Source organism: Fusarium vanettenii (genome assembly GCF_000151355.1).
Source record: "Fusarium vanettenii 77-13-4 chromosome 1 genomic scaffold NECHAsca_1_chr1_3_0, whole genome shotgun sequence".
Taxonomy (NCBI): domain Eukaryota; kingdom Fungi; phylum Ascomycota; class Sordariomycetes; order Hypocreales; family Nectriaceae; genus Fusarium; species Fusarium vanettenii.
The window spans coordinates 601,157-624,134 of record NW_003315881.1 but is presented as its reverse complement, the minus strand read 5'-3'; the positions used below and the strand labels follow the sequence as shown (position 1 = coordinate 624,134).

The window sequence follows — 22,978 nt, the reverse complement described above, 5'->3', positions numbered from 1 at the left end:
ACGCGGAAACAGATGCGGGACAGAGAGCTCCACACAAAGTACCAGTATGATGAGCAATAATCAGCGAGTTTAGAGACTTACAACTCATCCAAGGCAGTATCTTCCTGACGCTTGAAGCATCGGTGGGTTGAAGAAGTATGAACATGATGTGTTGGCTCTTTACGTTGTATGACTCGGTATGTCTATACCAAAACGCCATGATCCTCGACCAAAGTATCTCGGTCTATTGCCAGCTCAAAGTCGATCATACTCCCAGTATAAAAGAGTCCTAGCTTGGAGCATCTATCAAGGCACAAGAGTCTATGTACGATCCTGCCAAAGAGAGAAACGGACAACATGGGATAAGCGCACACTAGGCCTCGAGGACCAAATCCGAGAAAGAGAAAAGAGCTGCAAAGGAAATTCAGTCGTACATATCACGAATCTTCCAATACTGGCATCAAAGAGCAACATAATCGTTTTCCAAATGGGCACTAGCATGAAATGGGCGCGAGGAAATTGCCAACTAGTTGATCGGGCCAGAGGAACAGGGGACGAGCTGTCCACGCGGATTCTCACCACACCGACCATTCGTCACCGTACAACACCTGACACCCGAGTCAAGGACTCAAGCCATCTAATCAGATAATGTCTCAAGCGGCTTACTACATTCTAAACTGCATGGGCCCAATTCCATTCTCTAGCTATCGTCGCAACTAAACAACATGTAGTGAAACAGAAGCAGTCGGTGTGTATCTCGTCGTGCAATTCCATTGTCAGCTAGGTATTGTTGGGTATATTAAATCCCATCTCCATTGTTCCAGACTCCTTTTCCCCCATTGACTCCGGGCTGTGTTTATGACATAGGAAATAAATCAAGGTAAAGAAATGCTCCCTCCAGGTCCTCATTCATCATTAGGTGTAGATCAAAAGTGGCATTCAAGTGTCCCATGGTGTGACCGGGTTGAATTCCTTGGCACTCGGGACCGAGTAGATACTGCTCGACATCGAGTGCGACGATTGGCTAAGCCCCGAGTAAGACTGTCTCGACTGTTGTTGCTGCTGCTGTGCTCGCTTCAGTGCCTTTTCTGGGCTTGGGCCGCTCGTAGAAGTGATGGCGTTATCGGGGATCTTTCCAATTGGCAAATGCAACTTGGCTGCTGCCCGAGGGTCGTTCATATCAATGCCATGTCGCTTGTACGTGTTCCTCTTCTGCTCCTTCATGGCCTGCGCGGACGGCTCGCTCACAGAAAGCCAGTCCTTAACTTGAGTAAACCACCTTGGCTTCCCGGACTTGGACTTTTGCTTATGTGAGGATTGTAGAGAGCTGCGAAGCCTCTCGTCCCCACTAACAGAAGGGTCATAGTCGGATTGTGAGGGACGTGATGTGAGGACTGATGTGCCTGAGCTGGTAAAAGTGTCGGGCGATGAACCTCCTGGGATGGCCATGGTTGGGATTTTTGGTGTTATTGGATGAAGCTCTCCAAAGTCAATTGATTTCGATGTCGTCTGATAACTGCTTGAGAAAGGACTGCAGTCGGCGTCCGTCTCTCTCGTGTGCAACTTGTGTGCTAAGCGCGGATCATGCAAGGACTGAGAAATTAGAACCTTTGCATCCAGAGATCGTGTATTTTTGTGCCGGACAAGAGTTGCCCGTGGTGATTTCGAAGAACCGGAGGTGTTGATTCTGCTGTTGAAGATGTACGGAGAAGTGGCTGGGCGCGCAGTCTCTGCACTCGCTCTTGCCCAGTCTCCGTCTTGAACTGGTGAAGTCTTGAATGGGTCCGAAAGCGCGAAACGGCCAAAGATAATACTCTTTCGACGTCTCTTTGTCTGGTTCTAACCGACGTATGGCAGAGGCGAAGTCTTTGAGGGCAGTGCAGTTCCTTCAACGTCGTGTGAACCGGATGGGGCCGAGGTCTGGATTTGCCAGTGGGTTGGTGTCTCCTCTGGGTCTTGGGTATGAGATATCAGGACACGACGAGGTAGTCCAAGAGAGGTAGGATATGAGAAATTTCGCACAGGCACTGGTTTAATGGGTGCTGGTGGTCGGGGATGAATCTGAATGGGTGGATAATCGATATCAATAGGCGTATCCGAGGCAGGCATAATCCTTCATCCAAGGAAGGGTGAAAATATTTGCTCCCAACAGAAGCGGAAACAGACCAAAGATATCTGTTGGAATTTCAAGGCCAGAGTGGAAGGGAACAAGCACAGCCAAAGACCGGATGGGAGGGTAGATTCCAATTCTTGACAAATGCAGGAACCGATGTCAAGTCCCTAGCAGCGTAACGTCGATTCGTCAGGTCTTGGCCTTTAGAACAGTGGTAGAAGGGTGAGCGAGGTGCGCGAGTCGTGAACGGTGTAAGTGGCAGGCACTTTGGCTGCAACTAGAAAGACGGCGGAAACTTGGCGGAGGAATGGAAGAAGGAAGCGAAAATGAGGCGCTTCTTTAGTGAAAAGAATTGTCAGGTTAGTGAGGAGGATGTGAATGAATCGGATTTCCAGAGAAGAAGATGAAGCTGGGAAGAAGAGGACAATAAATGAAGGCAGAGGGGGAAGCCTAAGGGAAGGGGCCGAGGGACTGGGGGAGGAACTTGGAAGGAGGGAATGGGAGTTGCGTACCTCCCCCGTTATACCAATCATGAACTTGCTCCCGCCTCACCCTCCTTCAAAGCCCCCGGCGTCATCTTCACACCCACCGTCACAAATCACAATCCTCCACACCCTCGCGGGTAGACTTGCATCGTTACCCACATCTTGGCTTCGCACTTAAGAGCTGGCCCTGCTGGCATCTGCTGGTGGCCCAGGTGGGCAATCCGACAAGTGTGGATGGGTCTGTAATTGGGTCTGGGGACACCAACAAGGGACAACAAGTCGAGGCCTTTTCTTGAGCTGCCCTGTCGAGCTGCAGTGGTGGGCGGAACGGTGCAACGGTGGGTGCCTGTGGCTTCGTTTCTTCACAGCTGAGAATGGACGTCTCGGTAGGTGGCGTCGACGGTGCGTCCAACAACTCAATCTCTCCTGGGCAAAGTGCCTGGACAAAAGTCCGCCTTGGGCCGCCGGGATGCCAGATGCTTCTTGTGAATCCTGGCCCGTCATTTGCCGGAGCTGCCGTTAGCGCATGTGCCACATCTCTGCTCTCGCAGTTTTGCGCACAGCTAATCGAGCTACTGACGTCTAGTCTCGTGTCAACGGTGCCAAGTTGCCCGAAGCTGAATCAACCCCCATATTACGCCCGTGGTCAGTCGACAGTCAAGTGTCAGGCGCCTCGCCCAGCAAGATGTTGTCCCAGGCCGAGCTAAGAAGGTCCATCACCGAGGGAAACGGAATCATCAATGCCGGCCTTTACGGCATCATGGCATCAACGTTTGAGCGACCCTCCCAGGAGCTATACCGTCCCGGTCTAGCGGCGATCCAGCCAGCGACAGGTTCAATAGTCCACTATTGTACCCTGGCAGCCGGGCTGTCGAAAATCTCCTAGTTTACAATTCCCTTGCAAAGGCCGTCCAGGGCCCAAATTTGTCATGGAGACGTGGAGATCCGTCTCGAATCCAGACCTTTCCGGACGCGTGGAACCTGCGGGTCAGCTGGGGAACTCTTGTGTTCTCGAATGACGGTTCCAAGCCTTGTTGGACATGGGACAGCAGGCGAGTTGCTCCGCCGTTAAGATGGGAGATTATCGACGGTGAAGAGTAGAGATGGACGGTGCACAGAGGAGATGGAACTAAACGAGGAGCTGTCAGGACGGAACTCCCAAGGCATGTTGTTCTACAAGGACCTCGGCATTGCGGTATCGAGTCTAACGCGGGTTCAGCATCGGAAAAAGCAATTTGGACTGCAGGCATGGGCAAAAGCAAGATTCCCATTGTCTTACTCTCGTGCAGATAGCCGCCACGGTGAACCAGTTGGAAGCAAGACTGAGGTCATTACTGCAAGACGCAAAACTGCCCACCAATGTCCCGTCACCGACGACGGGTCCTGGACTCCCACCGCAGGGCTGGCTTGCCGTCTATTTCCAGCGCCCCTGGTCCTCGTTGGCTCACGACTGCGCCTAGGCACGGGCCAGATCTAGACCACTCGAGGGCTATAGATTATAGACTGAGAAACAGGACATTACAACCCATCCCAAGATGAAGTTCTTGCCGAGAAGAGAAAACACTGTTGGTTCTGACCAATTCCTTGGTGACAGCTGACTCATTTCCCAGAAAATGTTGTTCAGAGCAGCCATAGCTCCCTTCAAAAGCAGAGTAGTCCAGTGCAGCGCACAGCCGCTAATGCAACGAGTGTGGATGGCCACAGACAAGGCGCTGCAACACCAAGCCAGACAAGCACACAAGCTTTTCTGGGCGCAGGATCTGGGGCCGAGGGATATTATCCCTTTCCAGCAACTTGGTACGATGAGGCTCAAGCTGCCTGTGATCGACGGGTTGCCGGGATCGACGTTGAAATTGTGGCATAATGACTCGGGTAGACATTCGAGAAGGTCCATCATGACGATCCCAGGATCGACAAGCCGTTGGCAACGTCAACCACCATGCCGGTACCTCGGAAGCATTTCTCGATGACAAGAAAGATAACGATGCCTTTGTATTCCTGACAGCTCACTTCCGCGGACCATCACCCCTTGCTTGCGGCCGTGTGATGTCGGGACGGACGCCGGTGCAAACTCTCGTTGCGATGAGAACAGGGAATAGGAGGTGCGCAGACCCCGTACATCCAGTACACAAAAGGTGAAGGGTGTCTTATTCTGGTGGCTTCGTCATTGTGACAGTATGGGTCCTACACACCCATCCCATCCTTTACAGGCTCACAAGACATTTGAGCGTGCTTGTGCCTGGTGGATTGGGGTCTGTCTCCCTGTGTGTGAGTGTTTGTGCGTCAAAACGCAAGGTGGCCCGTGCTCTCTCTTGATCGGAACTAGCGCAAGATCTTGTCCGATCGCCGGGTGTGGGGCCAGGCGATACCACCTTGGCCCACTTTCCCTCCGACTTCACCCCGCCTGAGTCGTCGAAGCCTCATGATGCCTGATGCTTTTTTGACCTCTCCTCATGCGCGCTCATTGATGAACCCTCTTCTCCTTGGCCGGCCCAACCCTCACTAGACTCGACCTGAACCTGAACCTGGAAATAGGCTCCCGCGGTGGCCAAGCGTTGCACTCGGTCCCTCTAGTCTCCGTCTCGAGCCGTCTGCTAGCCTTCCGACCCCGCCAAAAGCTCCCGCTGCGAGGGGGTTGCCTGCTTGCTTGAGACATATCGCATACATCCCAAGTGTCCTCTAGCCTGGTGCAACATTCTCTTTTTTGACCCTGTCTCTCTTCTTGTCCCTCCCTCCCTTGCTTGTTCCCGTCATCGCGTCCTGCAAGCCTCTCCCTTTCGGGTTCCTCACCCACCGCTGCCGCTGTCGTCACCTCTTTCCGAGCTCGGCCTGCCTCTCCGCCTCCGACGCGCAGGCCCGTGCAAACATCCGTCCTACCAGCCTGACCCCTCTCCCCGCGCACCTCGATCATGCCCGCCTTGACAATTTCCACCGACAACCTCCCAAGCGACAGGCCTCCCTCGCCCAACAGGCCACCCGTTTCTCCCCTCACTCCAACGCTGGCTTCCGCGCAGCTCTCCGGGGCTGCTCCAGCCCCCGGCGCCGGCGGTCGCCCGAGTCTCACGCACTCGCAGCCCGACCAGACAGGAGTCCCACCGCCCGCGCCCGTACCGATCGCATTCGACTCCAACCCGGACGTCATCGCGCTCAAGTCTGCCATATCGATCCTTCAAATCCAGCGACAGCGTGCCACCGCCGACATTCAGGCTCTGAACCGCGCAAAGGAAGAGGCCGTCCAGGACCCCGAGGCCTTTGTGAAAGATCTCATAGCGGGAAAGATCAATGCGCCGGCCAACGATGACAGCGACGAAGAGGATGACGATGACGGCGCGGATCAGAAACAAGATAATGCGGGCGAGGGTCCCTCCAAGCAGCGCATCGCCTCTGAGCCGCGGGCATGGGCGAACCTCCCTCAGCCGCAGAACGTGGTCCGCTGCCCACCCATCAACTGGTCGCAATACGCCGTTGTAGGCGACTCTCTAGACAAGCTGCACAACGAGCAGGTTACGCGCCCGAGCCAGGGAACACCGGCCGTCGTGGGAACCAACGGCACGTACGAGTTCAAGGGAGAGGGGAAGCAGGAGAGATATGCAGGTGTCGCTGCACATTTTGCCCCCACGCAGGAACGCCTGAGCAAAAAGTCCAAGTCGAAGAGATGATGAGCAACGATGACACGATCATGACTACAAAGAGGATGATGACCAAGTTCTGCCTACCTTGTTTGAGCGATGTTTCAGGAATGGGTTTCAGTTTGTTGCATCTGTTATATCGGCGTTGATGATTAGACGGGATGGCGCTTCAGAGGGTATTAGCAATATAGCCCCTTGCAATGGGTTTTCTTTTCTTTACAGTAGAATGCCTCTTCGATCCTTCGAGGAGTTTCGTGAGTCCCAAATGTGATATCGAACCTTCACATCACTACAAGCCAACTGGTATGAACAATAGTGAATGCTCTCATGACACTGCTCCTGGCAGGTCAACCTCCCCCGCCCACACCGCGCAGCCTAAATGACCGGTTCACTTCAGGCTAACCACTAATTGAAAGAAGGAGTCCGAATTCCAACCACGCCGAGTTCCCTTGTGTATTGTCACAGACCTAAACGCCATGTGAAATCCGGAAGATGTCTCCCTTATTCGCCTCGTACGCCTCTTCTGAATTCTCAAAGCAAATCCCAGAGCAATCATGGCAAATATGGGTTGCACATCACTCTGGAAAGTCCCTGCGGCAGAGGGTTAGCCACATTCCTACGTAGTAGATATATGGAGACACTGCCAACTTACTCCATGCTCTGCTGGACTGACCGACGAAGCCGTCGGTTGTACTTCTTTTTGTCATCGGCCCCTGCTCCCCAGTACATCTTGCTCGCCTCGGGATTGACGATCTTGCGTGGGTCGTAGGCTGGCTCGTCATCTTCGAGGAAGGAAAAGATGGCCTCGATATGAGATCTCACATCCTCTCTCTTGAGCGGATTGGGTGTGTAGCACGCTGTACCGTCTGACGCAATGTGATGGTGGAAAATCTTGGTCTCAAACTTGACTCGAGGCTGCACTTCGGGGAACCGAGGACTAAAGTTCATCTTGATTCTGAACAGGCCGCCATCAAGATTGGTCATTGGGCGCCCAAAATAGGTAATCACCCATGAAAAGGGGTTGTCGTTCTCGAGGAACACGTTATGGGGCATGTCTCCCCTCTTGAACGCCTCGACGACCTGCTCAAACTGATGCTGAAGGTTGACAGCCACAGTGCTCTCTCGTGCCTTGGAAGCCAGGCCTTCCTCGGCCCATTTCTGAGGCTCTGCGTCAATGGCGGCCTTGATAGTATGAAGGCGACGTTCAAGTTCGGTGTAGTTGAATTTGCCATCCATACTGTTGCTCCCAGGCGACTCGAAAGGCATTCGAGCGAACACCTGGCCGTCCCTTGTTTCAGATTTGCCCTTTTGAACCGCCGCCAAGTACGACTCGAAATACCACAAGAATCGACGCTTGCAGAGATCTTTGAATGGCTCAAATGGCACACTAGACTCGTCGATATCGTCATCGTCGAGATCCCCATCGCTGGCTTCGTCTATGTGTGGGGGGCCGTGGGCGGTCAACCCGAGGTAACCTTCGAGGCGTTGGATGACGGAAATTCGCAACGTTTCGTGGCGGATCTAGCAATGGTTAGGTGATAAGATGGTACGCCTAGACACAGAAGCAAACCTTTTGGACATAATCCTTCTGCGCCTTCTTGTCCGATTCATCATTAGCATCCTCGAAGCCTGGCTCGTTTTCGTATGGGTTCGAGGACAGGAGACTCTGGATGGAGAGTAGAATGGATTCCAGTCCTTGGGCTGACGACCACTCCTCTCCGCGCTCTCCACGCCACGTCCTAGTCTTTATGTCAGTCGTCGCTCGGGGTGGTGAGGAGTTGTCGATTACCCTAGGATAGAACTATGACGGTCAGTTCGGATGTCACCCGCCAGAGAGCAATAACTTACAGGCAGACTTTGCCGCTAGAGTAGATGTTGGGGTTAAACCGACAGCGCCCACCGTTCGTAGTAACGCAGTGGACGGTGGGGGACTTGGAAGGGTAATCTGCAAATGGAGGTGAGAGAGAGCACCAGTGTGAAGCGGGAAGTCCAACCTTTGTGAAATCGGATAGCGAACTGCATGTCTCATTTAGCTACTTCTCACTCGGGCATGTTTATGAATCGTTGGCGACCAACCTCAAAAAGGCCAAACTCGTACGGGGTCTCGTGAGGGCCCATGATGAGAGCCTTGACATTGCGAACATCGATGTCGCGACATGCCACGGCGAGTGCTACGGTCGGTGGCGGCAACGTTAGATAATGAATGCAGAAACTTGATGAGCGTACATACACAAGTCGGAACTCTTCTGAATGTCGCTGAGCTCCTATACGTGATAGTTAGCACCCAGAGGCTCGCGGCGCAAAGACGAGACAAGGGATGGGATGGTGAAGGCGAGTGCGGGGCAAGTAACCTTGGAGATGCGAATGATAGACTGGTCCATGGCGTCTCGTGGGATGCAGATCAGATGAAAGAAGTTGTGGAAATGCTCTTATCTGCAGAGCGCGACGCACATGGACAGGCCGCGACAAAGTTGAGGGCTTTCGATGGTCAACCTGAAGTTGAAATCGTGAGGTGAGGTGAGGTGAGGTGAGGTGCAAGGTGGGAGAATGATTGTTTAAGCCGAGCACGGCAGGAGTGGAGGTGGGCAGGCACTCGCACTTGACTTCAGCTGCTGGCGGGGGCAAGGGTCAGGCTAATGGCGGGGATGGACCGGGCAGGTTGGTTGCTGGCTTGGGCCTAGCCATTTATAGGGCAGGCAACCTACGGACTTCAAAGACGACGTGCAGGTGAGGAGGATAAAGTCTATTCCAGCGTGAATAAAGCCATAAATGCAGGGTAGGGCAAACAAGTGTAATTCATTTCTGTCTGTCTTTTTCATCACACGCAAGCACCTGAAATGACTGTTGGTGCAGAGTACTTACAATAATCTCTGCCAAGCACATAGGGTAGGAGTCACTGACTGGGCGGCTACGTGCGTCCATCAGCCAACACTCGCATGCAAGTTGCCATGATCCATGCAAGGGTTTTGGGCGGTAATACTGGCACCCGCCTGGTGATTGCGAGCCTTTTGGCTGGGTTATGGTCATCATAGGGGATTTAAGCTGAAAACCAGAAGGTCAGTCGCAAGAACCTGCGATCATATACCGTTCACGCAAGCAGACAATATCAATGGGCAAGCTCCACGAGCACACGATGAAGAAACCAGGTTCCTAATGAAATTGTGAAAATGTGTAAACACCCATGGACCTGTACACGCATCAAACTAGCCAGCACATTGAACCCACTGTGAATGGCAGCGCTTGTGGGCATGATACCATGACCAACTTGAACATCCAACCAGGATTTGCCATGTTTATGATCAGCCTAATACCAAGAAAAACATGACTGGTTAAGAACGAGCAAGTAATATTGCATTGATAACATGCACATAGTTATATCTAAGCTTGCTCAATTACTCATTCTGTCATAACTCCCGTCCTCACGGAGGTATGTAGGCAACCATGGAACTCAGTGGGGCTAAAAGCTCCGGCGCTGGGTCCCGTCTCCATGGCAGCTTCCCAAGGTGCTGCAGAACGCGCTTCGCGTCTCCTAACGCGTAAATTGATTTTCTCCAAGCTCACTTCAACACAATTCAACGAACCAATCTATCACCACCTAACCTCGACATCGAAATCCCCTGCGCAAGCTGCCAAGTCTCACCTGTGCTCACAGTACGACGATAATTTGCGCCAATATGGCGAGCTTCTTCGACCTCAAAGCTAGGAAGGCGGCTGCTGCTGCCAATGCGAATGCCGACCAGAAGCAGGACAAGTCCAGCAACCCCCGAACCCAACCTTGGGTCGAGAAATAGTCTGCACTTCCTATTTCCCGTTGCCAGCATCGAGACTGACAGATTTTAAGCCGACCAAAGACCCTCAGCGATGTCACTGCTCAAGATCACACCGTCGATGTTCTCCAAAGGACACTGCAATCCTCCAACGTCCGTCCTCTCACCCTGCCAATCGATCCAGGCCCTGACAACTTCTTAGCTCCCACACATGCTTTTCTATGGCCCCCCAGGTACAGGCAAAACCTCGACTGTCCTTGCGCTGGCGAAGGAACTGTACGGCCCCGAAATGATCAAGTCCCGAGTACTCGAGCTCAACGCCTCCGACGAGCGTGGCATCTCCATCGTCCGAGAAAAGGTCAAGAATTTTGCCCGCATGCAATTGACCAACCCGAGCCCTGGATACAAAGACAAATACCCCTGCCCCCCTTTCAAGATCATCATTCTCGACGAGGCCGACTCCATGACACAAGATGCACAGAGCGCACTGCGAAGAACTATGGAGACATACAGCAAGATCACCCGTTTCTGCTTGATTTGCAACTATGTCACTCGTATCATCGACCCGCTTGCTAGTCGATGCAGCAAGTTTCGATTCAAAAGTCTCGACCAGAGTAATGCGAAGAAGAGGCTCGAGGAGATTGCAGAGAAGGAGGGCGTTCCGCTGGAGGACGGCGCCGTCGACACACTGATCAAGTGCAGCGAGGGAGATCTTCGAAAGGCTATTACCTTCCTGCAGAGTGCTGCTAGACTCGTGGGCGCCGGTACCCCTGAGAAGGACGCCGATGGTGCTGATACCATGGATGTGGATAAGAAGGCAGTGACGGTTAAGATCGTCGAGGACATTGCCGGTGTCATTCCCGAGAGCACCATCGAAGACTTGGTTCAAGCGATACGCCCGAAGAGCTCGGGACCCTCATATCAGAATGTCTCTAAAGTCGTTGAAGACATGGTTGCAGATGGCTGGAGCGCAGGACAAGTTGTTGGCCAGGTAAGTGGTTTGGCTCCCTGACGAGACATTTCTAACAGCTGCCCTTAGTTGTACCAAGCCCTTACATTCGATGAAACTATCCCGGATCCCCAGAAGAACAAGATCGTCCTGATCTTCTCTGAAGTGGATAAACGGTTAGTAGACGGAGCTGATGAGCACCTATCTATCCTTGACTTGGCTATGAGAGTGTCGGCTATCATGGCGGGAAAATAAGCACACGACTTCTCGGACGAGGAACGGAGTTGGGGGTAGATATGGTGTTGGCGTTTGAGCTGGTCATATACCACCAAAATATTAAAATCTTGTACTTTCAAGCATGATTCTACGCTGTGTCTTCCTGGCCGATCAGACCCAGATTGCCGTGCAATCCCGACCATGCATCCCTCGACTGTTCCGAATCCTTTTTTCTCTCAGTATGTTTTCTGGCCTTGCTTGGAGTCTTGGAGCCTGCCAGCCAAAAGTCATCCTCCGTGGTGTCAGCTTGAGGCTCCTCATCCTGTTCCACCTCGCCCTGGTCCAAAAGGAGATCAATCTCTTGCAGGGTTTGCATAGAAGCCTCCAACGCAAGCTGTCCGCTTTCAACCTGTTCCGCCACATTTTCAAGGGTTGCAATCTTGGCCGAGTCCGCTGCGAGGACCCAGGGCTGTACTTTGCCGGTGAATCCAGGTCGTTCGGTAGAGGTTAGGACCTCTCCCAAGCCTGACCTCCTTCGAGTGGTGGGCGCCACGGCATGGGCCGGGAGTAGTTGGCTCTCCTCGGCAAGATGACCAAGCAACTGGCAGGAATCCTTAACTTCCTTGCCCAGTGTCGTATTTATATGGGCTTTTTGCGTGATCATGGCCTTTTGCTTCCTGGAAAGAGAGAGCAGAGATTCGATGTATGGCGTGAGGAGATAGGTGCTCGGCACAGGATCAGCATCGCCTACTTGCTGCTTAGACTCGGGGGGCGCGAGGACAGGTGCCGCAGATGAATCAGATCGCTCGGCAACTGTAGAGAGAAGGGATCGCCTGAAAGCGAGATACTTGGCGTATTTGTCTTTGATGGCATCGAGCTGGGCGTTTATCGAAGCCTGATCTGATGTTGCTCGATCATGACCTCCAGCGTTACCCCCGGCGTCCTCATCACCGTCTTCATCCGTTGACGCCTTTCCGAGCTCCGTTTCGATCCAGTTGATGAGCTCATTGCGAGTCGTATTTAGAGCATGTAGCCTTGTGCCATTACTGATGACATCCGGTATGTTTTGAGCATTGGTCCTTGTTTCGCGGAGGAGCTGCTCCTCCCGCCGCAAGAGTAGCTTTGCCCTCAGAACCGTCTTCTCCAGTTGGGCAACTTGTTCTGTTAGATCAGGCTTCTTTGTACTTTGCTGCGCAACGAGCCCGTTAACCACCTCCTTGGGTACTCTGGGAAGACTGGCTGCCTCATGAAACATGTCTTCAGAATCAAGATACTCGGGGGCGGCAGCGGGTTTCTGCATGAGAAGATCGAGGTGGTTTTGGACCGCCAAAAGCCGATCTTGTTTCGTTTGAAGTTTTAAGAGTGCAACTCGTTCCTCTAGTAAATCGGTGCCGTTGGATGGTGTTTCTTGGGATGAGGATGGTCGGGAGACATTGGTTTGAGCAATGTCGTCGTATTTCCGACGTGCTTCCACATTGGCCTTGAGAGCCTCAACATACTCTCTGTATACTCCCTTAGAGTCGGGGTCGAGGTTCACATCGTGTGCTGTATCTGTCAGGGACACAGGCTGCTTGATTGGGCCATCATGAGAGCAGGACCCAAGGTGAAGAGCCAAGACCCGTCGGATGTAGTTGACTTGCTCCCGAGGCTTTATGAATGGATCAAGAGTGTTTTGAAATGTTTCGGCAGTGTTGGATGAATTCGCCATCTTGGCTTCACATGGTTTGTCGGTGAGAAGCTGTCGAGGATTTGTTTGGGCTCGTTGCTCTGCTCATGGGAGTAAATAGCGGAGCGCCCCTGGTCAACACTCGGCTGCTTCAGGTGTGGCTGGTGCGAATTTCAATGCTGAGATTCGCCTGGAGTGGCCGCGGTGGCGAGTACCCAAAAGCACAATGTCTTTAAAATTCAGGATATTCGTGATAAATACGAACGATGAATTTCTTTGAAAGGCGTACCCATCTGTAAGATCAAGGATGTAAAGGATTAGGCTGTGAGGGTGCAGCCACACCATGTCCCAGCCACAAACGCGCTCCAATGACGCTAGCCCAAACGTGACCTAGCGTCTCAGCCTTCTAGGCTCCGATCTGAAATTTGCGATCGCGACTTCACTCTGAAACTGAGAACGAATACTACCACAACAACAACTGCGAATCAATCGATCGCATACTTCGAGTCATCTAGGCAGCGGCTACACCTCCGAAAAGTCGCGTCGGTGGCAAATCCATGATTATTTAACGGCCCAGTGCCCCGGGCTTTTGTCGAGAACATCGGCGTTCTCCAGCAATAACAAAGCTTCACAACCACCGCCACCATGTCGGAAGCAAATCGAGATGTCTCGCAGTACAAGTACTCGGCCATGTCGAACCTGGTCCTCCAGGCGGACCGTCGATTCGTCACGCGACGAACCGATGAGGCCACTGGTGATCCAGAGTCGCTGGCTGGGCGCTTGAGCATCCGGGACATGGGCGCTCGAGTTGCCCGCGACGACGCGCCGAAGCCGAAGAAACAACCCGGACTCCCAGATATCGAGAGGGGAAATCTGAGAGAAGGCGAAGATATCCTGGCACGGGAACAGCGAAGGCGAAAGGCGGAAGCGCACCAGTCTGCTGGTGTTCTCGGCGCGAACGACCTCCTGGTCGAAGGCATCACATATCGACCGCGCACACCAGCAACACGAGCGACATTCGACCTAATTATAACAATCGTGGCAAACAATCTCGGCGATGTACCCCACGAGGTCGTGCGCAGCGCGGCCGACGCTGTGCTGGAGTATTTGAAGGACGACGATTTGAAGGACCTGGATAAAAAGAAGGAGATCGATGACATCTTGGGCGTGGCTTTGAACCCCAAGCAGTTCAACGAGTTGGTAAATCTAGGAAAGAAGATCACAGACTACGATGCCCAGGATGATGACGACGATGTCGCCATGGGAGGTGCTGATGGTGAAGACGCCGAAATCGACGAGCGTCAAGGTGTTGCTGTGGCCTTTGACGAAGACGAAGACGACGAAGAAGGCGGCATTGTTCACGAAGTTCGCGACGAATCATCGGATGACGAGGAGGAAGAGGAAGAGAAGGACGATAATGCTGAGGACAAGGATGGAGACGCCGTTGTCGATGTCGGTGATGAAATGATCCTTGACTCAGCGCCATCGGGAGGAAAGCAAGCCGAGAAAGAGAAGCACAGCGTGCCTGCACGAGATATTGACGCCTTCTGGTTACAACGCCAAATTGGTATCTTATACCCCGATGCTCACGAGCAGACCGACAAGACCAAGGAAGCGCTTCGCATTCTTTCAGGCGAGCCAGACGAGGCCGATGGCGAGGAAAAGTCACTGCGCGAGATCGAAAACGACCTCATGGAGTTGTTCGACTTTGAACACCACGAATTGGTCCAGAAGCTCGTGGAGAACAGAGAGAAGGTCTTCTGGCTCACCAAGCTATCTCGCGCAGAGACCCCCGAACAACGCGCCGATGTCGAAAGAGAGATGGGATCGGAAGGTCTGCAATGGATTCTCAACGAGTTGAAGGGCCATAGTTCTGGCGAGGGCAAGAAGGGCAAGATGGACATTAAGATGGATATCGACGTCCCAGCCTCTTTCACCGCAGAGGCGCCTAAAACTGAGCGTGCCGAAGGCCAGCTGGTTGGCGGACTCCAGCCCAGGAAACTCATCAACCTCGACAATCTGGTCTTCGATCAAGGAAACCATCTAATGACAAACCCCAAGGTCCGACTACCTGAAGGTTCGACCAAGAGAACATTCAAGGGCTACGAGGAAATTCACATTCCTACCCCCAAGAAGCGCAACGAGCCCGGCGATGTCTTGATCCCCATTACCGATATGCCAGAGTGGTCACGGAACCCCTTCAGCAAGAATCAGTCCCTGAACAAGATCCAGTCCAAGTGCTACCCTTCAGCATTTGAAGACGACGGAAACCTGCTTGTTTGTGCTCCTACCGGTAGTGGAAAGACCAACGTTGGTATGCTCGCTATCCTCCGCGAAATCGGCAAGCACCGCAACCCTGAGACTGGTGATATCGACCTTGATGCATTCAAGATTGTGTGTATCGCCCCTCTCAAGGCCCTGGTACAGGAGCAGGTTGGCAACTTGGGAAACCGACTCGAGCCCTATGGCATTCGAGTTTCAGAGTTGACTGGTGATCGTCAGCTCACCAAGCAGCAAATCGCCGAGACGCAAATCATCGTGACGACTCCTGAAAAATGGGATGTCATCACCAGAAAGTCAAACGATCTGACCTACACAAACCTGGTGCGCCTGATCATCATCGACGAAATCCATTTGTTGCACGATGACCGTGGACCTGTGCTGGAGAGCATCGTTAGCAGAACGATCCGCAAGACCGAGCAGACTGGCGAACCCGTCCGTATCATTGGTCTCTCTGCTACTCTACCCAACTACCGAGATGTTGCTAGCTTCTTGCGGGTGGACACCAAGAAGGGCCTTTTTCACTTTGATGGCTCTTTCCGACCATGCCCCCTGCGTCAGGAGTTTGTTGGAGTCACAGATCGCAAGGCCATTAAGCAGCTCAAGACGATGAACGATGTGTGCTACAACAAAGTCATCGAGCACGTGGGCACAAACAGAAACCAGATGCTCATTTTCGTTCACTCTCGAAAGGAGACTGCCAAGACAGCCCGTTACATTCGAGACAAGGCGCTCGAGATGGATACGATCAACCAGATTCTTCGACATGACGCTGGCAGTCGAGAAGTTCTCAACGAAGCTTCGTCTCAAGCAACCGACAAGGACCTCAAGGACATCCTGCCCTATGGCTTTGGTATCCATCATGCCGGTATGAGCAGAATAGACAGGACAGACGTGGAAGACCTCTTTGCCCGTGGCGCTATCCAGGTTTTGGTGTGTACTGCGACACTGGCTTGGGGTGTGAACTTGCCAGCACACACAGTCGTCATCAAGGGAACACAAGTCTACTCTCCTGAAAAGGGTAGCTGGGTTGAGCTGAGCCCACAGGATGTTCTGCAGATGCTTGGACGTGCAGGTCGACCTCAGTACGACACTTACGGTGAAGGTATCATCATCACGACACAAAGTGAGATGCAATACTACCTCTCCCTTCTGAACCAGCAGCTTCCGATTGAAAGTCAGTTCGTGAGCAAATTGGTCGACAACTTGAACGCCGAGGTCGTTCTTGGCAATGTCAGAACACGCGACGAGGGTGTTGAGTGGTTGGGATACACCTATCTGTTCGTCCGAATGCTCCGCTCGCCTGGTCTGTACCAGGTCGGAGCCGAGTATGAAGATGACGAAGCTCTTGAGCAGAAGCGCGTTGACCTGATTCATTCTGCTGCCATGGTTCTCCGAAAATCCAACCTCATCAAATACGATGAGAAGACAGGAAAGCTCCAGTCAACTGAACTTGGTCGTATCGCTTCTCACTACTACATCACCTTTGGATCCATGGAGACCTACAACAACCTAATTCAACCCTCCATTACCACCATTGAGCTGTTCCGCGTCTTTGCTCTGAGCGCCGAGTTTAAGTTTATCCCTGTTCGACAAGACGAGAAGCTCGAGTTGGCCAAGCTCCTGGGTCGTGTTCCAATTCCTGTCAAGGAGAGCATCGAGGAGCCCCACGCCAAGATCAATGTGCTGTTGCAAGCGTACATCTCGCGCCTCAAGCTTGATGGCCTGGCCCTGATGGCGGATATGGTGTACGTGACCCAGTCTGCCGGCCGTATTCTCCGCGCCATCTTTGAGATCGCGTTGAAGAAGGGCTGGGCCTCTGTTGCAAAGACCGCTCTGGATCTTTGCAAGATGGCCGAGAAGCGCATGTGGCCGACCATGTCTCCTCTTCGTCAATTCCCTTCATGCCCTCGGGATGTCGTTCAAAAGGCAGAGAGAATCGACGTGTCTTGGAGCAGTTACTTCGACCTGGACCCCCCTCGTATGGGTGAACTTCTTGGTATGCCTCGAGCTGGCCGAACTGTTTGCGGCCTCGTCGCCAAGTTCCCTCGTGTTGAAGTTCAGGCTCAAGTGCAGCCCATGACCCGCTCGATGCTGCGTGTTGAGTTGAGTATCACCCCTAACTTTGAATGGGATGATTCTGTCCATGGAGCTGCCGAAAACTTCTGGATCCTGGTCGAAGATTGCGACGGCGAGGACATTCTCTACCACGACACTTTCTTGCTCCGCAAGGAGTATGCCGAGTCTGAGGCGAATGAGCACATCGTCGATTTCACGGTGCCCATTACAGACCCTATGCCTCCCAACTACTTCGTCTCAGTTGTATCTGACCGATGGATGCATTCCGAAACGAGGCTTCCCGTGCCCTTCCACAAGCTGATTCTGCCTGAGAAGTTCCCTCCCCATACCGAACTTCTCGAGCTTCAGCCTCTGCCTGTCTCTGCTCTCAAGGTGGCGAGCTACGTTGACCTCTATCCCGACTGGAAGCAATTCAACAGGATCCAGACACAAACGTTCAACTCTCTGTACAAGACAGACCAGAACGTATTTGTTGGAGCTCCCACAGGTAGTGGCAAGACAGTTTGCGCCGAGTTTGCTCTCCTCCGACATTGGACACAGGCTGACTCTGGCCGAGCCGTGTACATTGCACCTTTCCAGGAGCTTGTCGATTCTCGTCTTCAGGACTGGCAGAAGCGATTGAGTCACCTCAACGGTGGAAAGGAGATTGTGAAGCTCACTGGCGAGACAGCCACCGATCTTAAACTCCTGGAGAAGGGCGACCTGATCCTGGCCACTCCGACTCAATGGGATGTTTTGTCCAGACAATGGAAGCGCCGCAAGAACGTTCAGACCGTGGAGCTGTTCATTGCTGACGAGATTCACTTGTTGGGAGGCTTCCAGGGTTATGTGTACGAGACGATTGTGTCCAGGATGCATTATATCCGCAGCCAGACTGAGCTCCCGATGCGAATAATCGCTCTCAGCGTGTCGCTTGCAAACGCACGAGATATCGGCGAGTGGATTGATGCCAAGAAGCACGACATCTACAACTTCAGCCCCCACGTTCGACCTGTACCTCTTGAGCTTCATCTGCAGTCCTTCACTAACCCTCATTTCCCGTCTCTGATGCTGGCGATGGCTAAGCCTACATACCTGGCTATCACACAAATGTCTGCTGACAAGCCTGCTATGATCTTCGTGCCCAGTCGGAAGCAGACTCGAGCAACCGCCCGCGACCTTCTCGCTGCATGCTTCGCCGACGATGATGAGGATCGCTTCCTCCACGCCGAAGTGAAGCAGATGCAGCCCCTGCTTGAGCGCATCCACGAGGAGGCGTTGGCTGAGGCACTGTCCCATGGTGTTGGTTATTACCATGAGGCTCTCAGTCAGAGTGACAGGCGCATTGTCAAGCATCTTTACGACAACGGCGCCATCCAGGTTCTCGTTGCCTCTCGAGATGTCTGCTGGGAACTGAACAGCACTGCCCATCTCGTCATCGTCATGGGAACACAATACTTTGAGGGTCGTGAGCATCGATATGTTGACTACCCCCTCAGCGAGGTGTTGCACATGTTTGGCAAGGCCCTTCGCCCGTCCAAGGATGGCCGCGGCCGTGGTGTGCTCATGCTTCCCCAAGTGAAGCGTGAGTATTACAAGAAGTTCCTGAATGAGGCTCTTCCAGTAGAGTCTCATCTTCACAACTACCTGCACGACGCGTTTGTCACTGAAATCAGCACTAAGATGATTGAGTCTGGTGATGACGCGATCAACTGGACGACATTCACCTATTTCTACCGCCGACTGCTCGCCAACCCCAGCTACTATAGCTTGACAAGCACAACTCACGAGGGCCTGAGCAACTACATGTCTGATCTGGTCGAGACGACCTTGCGTGAGCTTAGCGAGTCAAAGATTATCGACTTTGACGAGGAGGATGGCTCCGTGTCACCGCAGAATGCTGCCATGATTGCCGCCTACTACAACATCTCGTACATCACCATGCAGACATTCCTGCTTTCGCTCAGCGCTCGTACGAAGCTCAAGGGCATCATGGAAATTGTCACATCTGCGACCGAGTTTGAGTCGATCCAAATTCGACGCCATGAGGATGGTCTCTTACGACGCATCTACGACCGTGTCCCTGTCAAGATGTCTCAACCAGTCTATGACTCACCGCACTTCAAGGCCTTTGTGCTACTCCAGGCTCACTTCTCACGGATGCAGTTGCCAATTGATCTTGCCAAGGATCAGGAGGTGTTGATCTCGAAGGTCCTTAGCCTCCTAAGTGCCATGGTCGATATCCTGTCCTCGGACGGCCATCTCAACGCCATGAATGCCATGGAGATGTCACAAATGATTGTCCAAGGCATGTGGGATCGGGATAGTCCTCTCAAGCAAATTCCTCACTTCACTCCCGAGGTTGTCAAGGTGGCGAACGATTTTGGGTATGTAACACAATTTGATATGGAAATTGACATGGCAGCTAACGAGTCCCATAGAATCAAGGACATTTTCGACTTCATGGAGGCGATGAACCCAGACGAGAATGCCGATTACAACAAGCTTGTCAAGCGACTTGGCCTATCGCAGAAGCAGCTGGCTGAAGCAGCCAACTTTACAAACGACAAGTACCCTGATCTGGAACTCGAGCATGAGATTCTGGATGCGGACGAGATCAGGGCTGGTGAGCCAGCATACTTGAGCATTAAGATTGCTCGCAACCTCGAGGAGGAGGATGGCGATTACGACTCTACGGTGCATGCGCCATTCTACCCCTCCAAGAAGATGGAGAACTGGTGGCTGGTTGTCGGTGATGAAAAGACCAAGAATCTCTTGGCCATCAAGCGAGTGACGATCGGGCGGGAACTGAACGTCCGGCTCGAGTACACTGTGCCATCACCAGGTGAGCACGACCTGAAGCTGTTCCTAATGAGCGATAGTTATGTTGGAGTCGACCAAGAGCGGGAATTCTCGGTGACGGCAGCTGAGGGCATGGATGTGGACGACGATGAGGAGGACTCGGACGAAGACGAGGAGTAGGAGCATAGAGCTCCCTCCAGCAGCGACTCGGTGCCAAGAATGGCTGTGTACACTACCTACCTATTGCAGATGCAGACTACCTACGAACGCGAATAGAAGGTGTTAATTTTCGAACCCTTCAAATGGCACCATGACCCAGGACATTCATTGTGATCGAGATGTGCTCCCTGACACCAGTTATCCGGATACAAGCCAAGTTGTGTGGACATGAAGTGGTGGAACGCGAGTTATGAGGCGCGAGGGGCGAGATGAGCTGTTTGGCAACGCCAGGGACGCGCCTCGCCACGGCTGGAGCCACGGGTAGTGGACGACCACAGCAAGAGTGATGAGGCTTGAAGACGATGAGAGGCAGATGCTTGGAACGCGTCCAGCCGTCGGGTTTGTATCCGAAGGCGCCGAATCAGGGATCAATACGCGCTGGGGCTGGTGTCGTGTGTGCTTGGGGTTGCTGATGACGCCGCCCGACGTGGGCGGCATATACACATCACGTGATTGTTCTCTGGTGACGTTGAAGTGTTTCCCTTGCCAGCCCATCAACTCGCACCAGTGTTTTTTCTCTCGTCACCCCAACCTACATCCCGGCACAACTCGGCGAGGCGCTTCTCATCTTCAATTGCGCATCTCATCGTCACAACCCGATTCTCATCGCGCTACCAATCTTGCGCCCCATTGACGCGCGCCATACACGACCCGCTACGCGTTCGACCATCTTTTCCCCGGCTGGAACCCTGCTTCAGGCACCTGTGACCTCTGACCAGTGAAGCATCGTCACCTCCATCGCCATGGCCGACCAGCCCAACGAGAAGCCCGAGGTCGCCGCCGCTGCTGCTGACGCGCAGGAAGCTCCTGCCACCGAGAATAAGCCTGCCGAGGCCCCATCAGCCAAGGACAAGGCAGAGCCCGCGGGCGAGACAGCCAAGGGAGGCGACGAGAAGGACAAGGCTGCTGAGGGTGAGTTTACATTTTTACGCACTTGACGTCCTTTGCGCATTTGATCGCATCGTTCCTGCTATCGCGCTTCAGTTCGAGGCAATGCCCTGCTGTCGCGGGCGCGTCCTTCCGGTTGCAAGACCTATGCTGACCACATGGCGCGTTCAGAATCCAAGGAACCTGAGAGCTCAGAGAAGCCCGCCGAAGCTCAAGACGCGACCGAGAAGCCCAAGGAGGGCGAAAAACCTGCTGAGGACGAAGACACGGAGATGAAGGACGCGACCGAGACACCAGCTGCCAAGGAGGCCACCGCTGATAGCGCGGCTCCCCCTGCTGATGGCGAGACCACAGCTGCAAACACCGCAGCCGAGACCCCCGCGGCCAAGGGGAGAAACAACCGACGCAAGTCGACGGGCGGGGCTGGAGGCAAGACTCTTAGCAAGAAGGCTTCCAAGGCGCGCCTCACACACCTGGACGCCAAGCCTGGTGACCATTTTCTGGTCAAGCTCAAGGGTTTCCCCGCGTGGCCAGCCATCATCTGCGACGAGTCAATGCTCCCCCAGGCTCTCGTCGTCAATCGTCCCGTAACCGCGGCACGACGCGATGGCACCTACAACGAGGCTTATGCCGATGGCGGCAAGCGCGTCAACGACCGAAGCTTTCCTGTCATGTATCTGTACACCAACGAATTGTATGTCTCCCCTGAGGCCATGCTCATGCTTTTCCTGACTTTTTCACAGCGGATGGGTTCCCAACACATCCCTCACAGAGCTCACCCCCGAAAAGGCCTCCGACTCGATCACGGAGAAGATGCGCAAGGATTTGCGAGAAGCCTTTGAGCTCGCCTCCCAGAACAACCCCATCGATTACTACCAAGACGTCTTGAAGCAATTCCAAGAAGAACTGATTGCCCAGGAGGAGGCAAAGAAGGAGGCCGCTGCGACACCCAAGAAGTCCAAGAAGGGCAAGGCCAAGGCACCAGCTGATGACCTGGAGATGGATGACGTGGATGACGAGGTTCCTGAGAAGCCCAAGTCCAAGAAGCGGAAGGCTGAGGATGACGCCAGCGTGAGTGCAACAGCCCCTCCCCTGAGAATGGCAAATACTGACAAGGCTCACACAGACACCTCAACGACCCGACTCGGTCAAGAAGCCCAAGATCAAGCTCAACACTTCTACCCCCAAGGCAGCCAATGGCACACCCAAGGGCAAGGACGAATCAGTGACCAAGACAAAGCTCAAGGTTAAGAAGTCGTCTGAGAAGAAGGCCGAGGGGCCCAAGGAGCCCAAGATGACAGCTGAGCAGCGTCGGCAGCGTAAGGAGGTAAGATCCCCAGCACCGCGTACGCAGCTTATCTCTAATGCACATATAGAAGGAAGTCCTTTACCTGCGACACAAGCTCCAGCGTGGACTCCTCACTAGAGATCAGGAGCCTCAGGAAGCCGAGATGAAGCAGATGTCCGAGTACGTGACAATGCTGGAGACCTTCAAGGATCTCGAGGTCTCCATCATCCGTTCAACCAAGATCAACAAGGTTCTCAAGGCCATTTTGAAGCTCCAGACCATTCCCCGCGAGGAGGAATTCCATTTCAAGGACCGTTCCCAAGCGCTTTTGGACCAGTGGAATCAGCTGATGGCCAACGAGCCCGCTGCTGCCGCCGCCAACGGAGTTAACGGAAAGTCCGAAGCCAAGCACTCGGAGAAGAAGAGAGAATCGCATAGTGGCAAAGAGGACACTGAGGAGCCTAAGGCGGAGGAGCCTGTCAAGCCCAAGGCCGAGCCTGAGGCAACACCAGAGGCGCCAGCAGCCGTGAAGAGCGAGAAGGATGAGGCAAGCTTTCTTGGCAATTCATCTGAGGAAGCACGAAGCTAACCGTGAACTAGACCGTTGCCCCTCCTGAGCCTATGGAAACCGAGGCTTAG

The 22,978-nt window shown here is 53.4% G+C and overlaps 7 protein-coding genes across 7 annotated transcripts; 4 read left to right on the top strand and 3 right to left on the bottom strand.

The window, feature by feature from the left end:
• Positions 1 to 724: 724 nt before the first annotated feature.
• Positions 725 to 1,543, bottom strand: NECHADRAFT_98702 (uncharacterized protein). Its single transcript, XM_003053379.1, has one exon. The coding sequence runs from the start codon at positions 1,426 to 1,428 to the stop codon at positions 919 to 921; it is 510 nt and encodes a 169-aa protein (XP_003053425.1). The 5' UTR covers positions 1,429 to 1,543; the 3' UTR covers positions 725 to 918.
• A 3,489-nt stretch (positions 1,544 to 5,032) lies between these two features.
• Positions 5,033 to 6,424, top strand: NECHADRAFT_98701 (uncharacterized protein). The gene has a single exon (XM_003054100.1). It carries the CDS (start codon positions 5,487 to 5,489, stop codon positions 6,234 to 6,236), a length of 750 nt encoding a protein of 249 aa, XP_003054146.1. The 5' UTR covers positions 5,033 to 5,486; the 3' UTR covers positions 6,237 to 6,424.
• A 430-nt stretch (positions 6,425 to 6,854) lies between these two features.
• On the bottom strand, positions 6,855 to 8,587 carry NECHADRAFT_89958 (uncharacterized protein; the record flags this gene model as incomplete). Its single annotated transcript, XM_003053378.1, has 7 exons — positions 6,855 to 7,727; positions 7,777 to 7,945; positions 8,055 to 8,151; positions 8,201 to 8,222; positions 8,283 to 8,377; positions 8,437 to 8,470; positions 8,558 to 8,587. The coding sequence occupies 7 exons, from the start codon at positions 8,585 to 8,587 to the stop codon at positions 6,855 to 6,857; spliced, it is 1,320 nt and encodes a 439-aa protein (XP_003053424.1).
• Positions 8,588 to 10,175: 1,588 nt separating this feature from the next.
• NECHADRAFT_65471 (uncharacterized protein) lies at positions 10,176 to 11,296 on the top strand. The gene is made up of 2 exons (XM_003054099.1): positions 10,176 to 10,964; positions 11,013 to 11,296. The coding sequence occupies exons 1-2, from the start codon at positions 10,185 to 10,187 to the stop codon at positions 11,175 to 11,177; spliced, it is 945 nt and encodes a 314-aa protein (XP_003054145.1). The 5' UTR covers positions 10,176 to 10,184; the 3' UTR covers positions 11,178 to 11,296.
• On the bottom strand, positions 11,261 to 12,846 carry NECHADRAFT_98698 (uncharacterized protein; the record flags this gene model as incomplete). The annotated part of the gene is made up of 1 exon (XM_003053377.1): positions 11,261 to 12,846. The coding sequence occupies one exon, from the start codon at positions 12,844 to 12,846 to the stop codon at positions 11,287 to 11,289; it is 1,560 nt and encodes a 519-aa protein (XP_003053423.1). The 3' UTR covers positions 11,261 to 11,286.
• A 603-nt stretch (positions 12,847 to 13,449) lies between these two features.
• NECHADRAFT_30656 (uncharacterized protein) lies at positions 13,450 to 20,124 on the top strand (the record flags this gene model as incomplete). Its single annotated transcript, XM_003054098.1, has 1 exon — positions 13,450 to 20,124. One exon carries the CDS (start codon positions 13,450 to 13,452, stop codon positions 20,122 to 20,124), a length of 6,675 nt encoding a protein of 2,224 aa, XP_003054144.1.
• A 782-nt stretch (positions 20,125 to 20,906) lies between these two features.
• Positions 20,907 to 22,928, top strand: NECHADRAFT_74558 (uncharacterized protein; the record flags this gene model as incomplete). Its single annotated transcript, XM_003054097.1, has 5 exons — positions 20,907 to 21,075; positions 21,148 to 21,745; positions 21,795 to 22,122; positions 22,178 to 22,378; positions 22,428 to 22,928. 5 exons carry the CDS (start codon positions 20,907 to 20,909, stop codon positions 22,926 to 22,928), a joined length of 1,797 nt encoding a protein of 598 aa, XP_003054143.1.
• Positions 22,929 to 22,978: the final 50 nt, after the last annotated feature.

Bases quoted from the DNA above. Each gene is read 5' to 3' on its own strand.
- NECHADRAFT_98702 (XM_003053379.1), bottom strand. From the start codon at position 1,428: ATGGCCATCCCAGGAGGTTCATCGCCCGACACTTTTACCAGCTCAGGC.
- NECHADRAFT_98701 (XM_003054100.1), top strand. From the start codon at position 5,487: ATGCCCGCCTTGACAATTTCCACCGACAACCTCCCAAGCGACAGGCCT.
- NECHADRAFT_65471 (XM_003054099.1), top strand. From the start codon at position 10,185: ATGCTTTTCTATGGCCCCCCAGGTACAGGCAAAACCTCGACTGTCCTT. The intron at 10,965-11,012 runs GTAAGTGGTTTG...AGCTGCCCTTAG, and splicing joins CAGGACAAGTTGTTGGCCAG to TTGTACCAAGCCCTTACATT.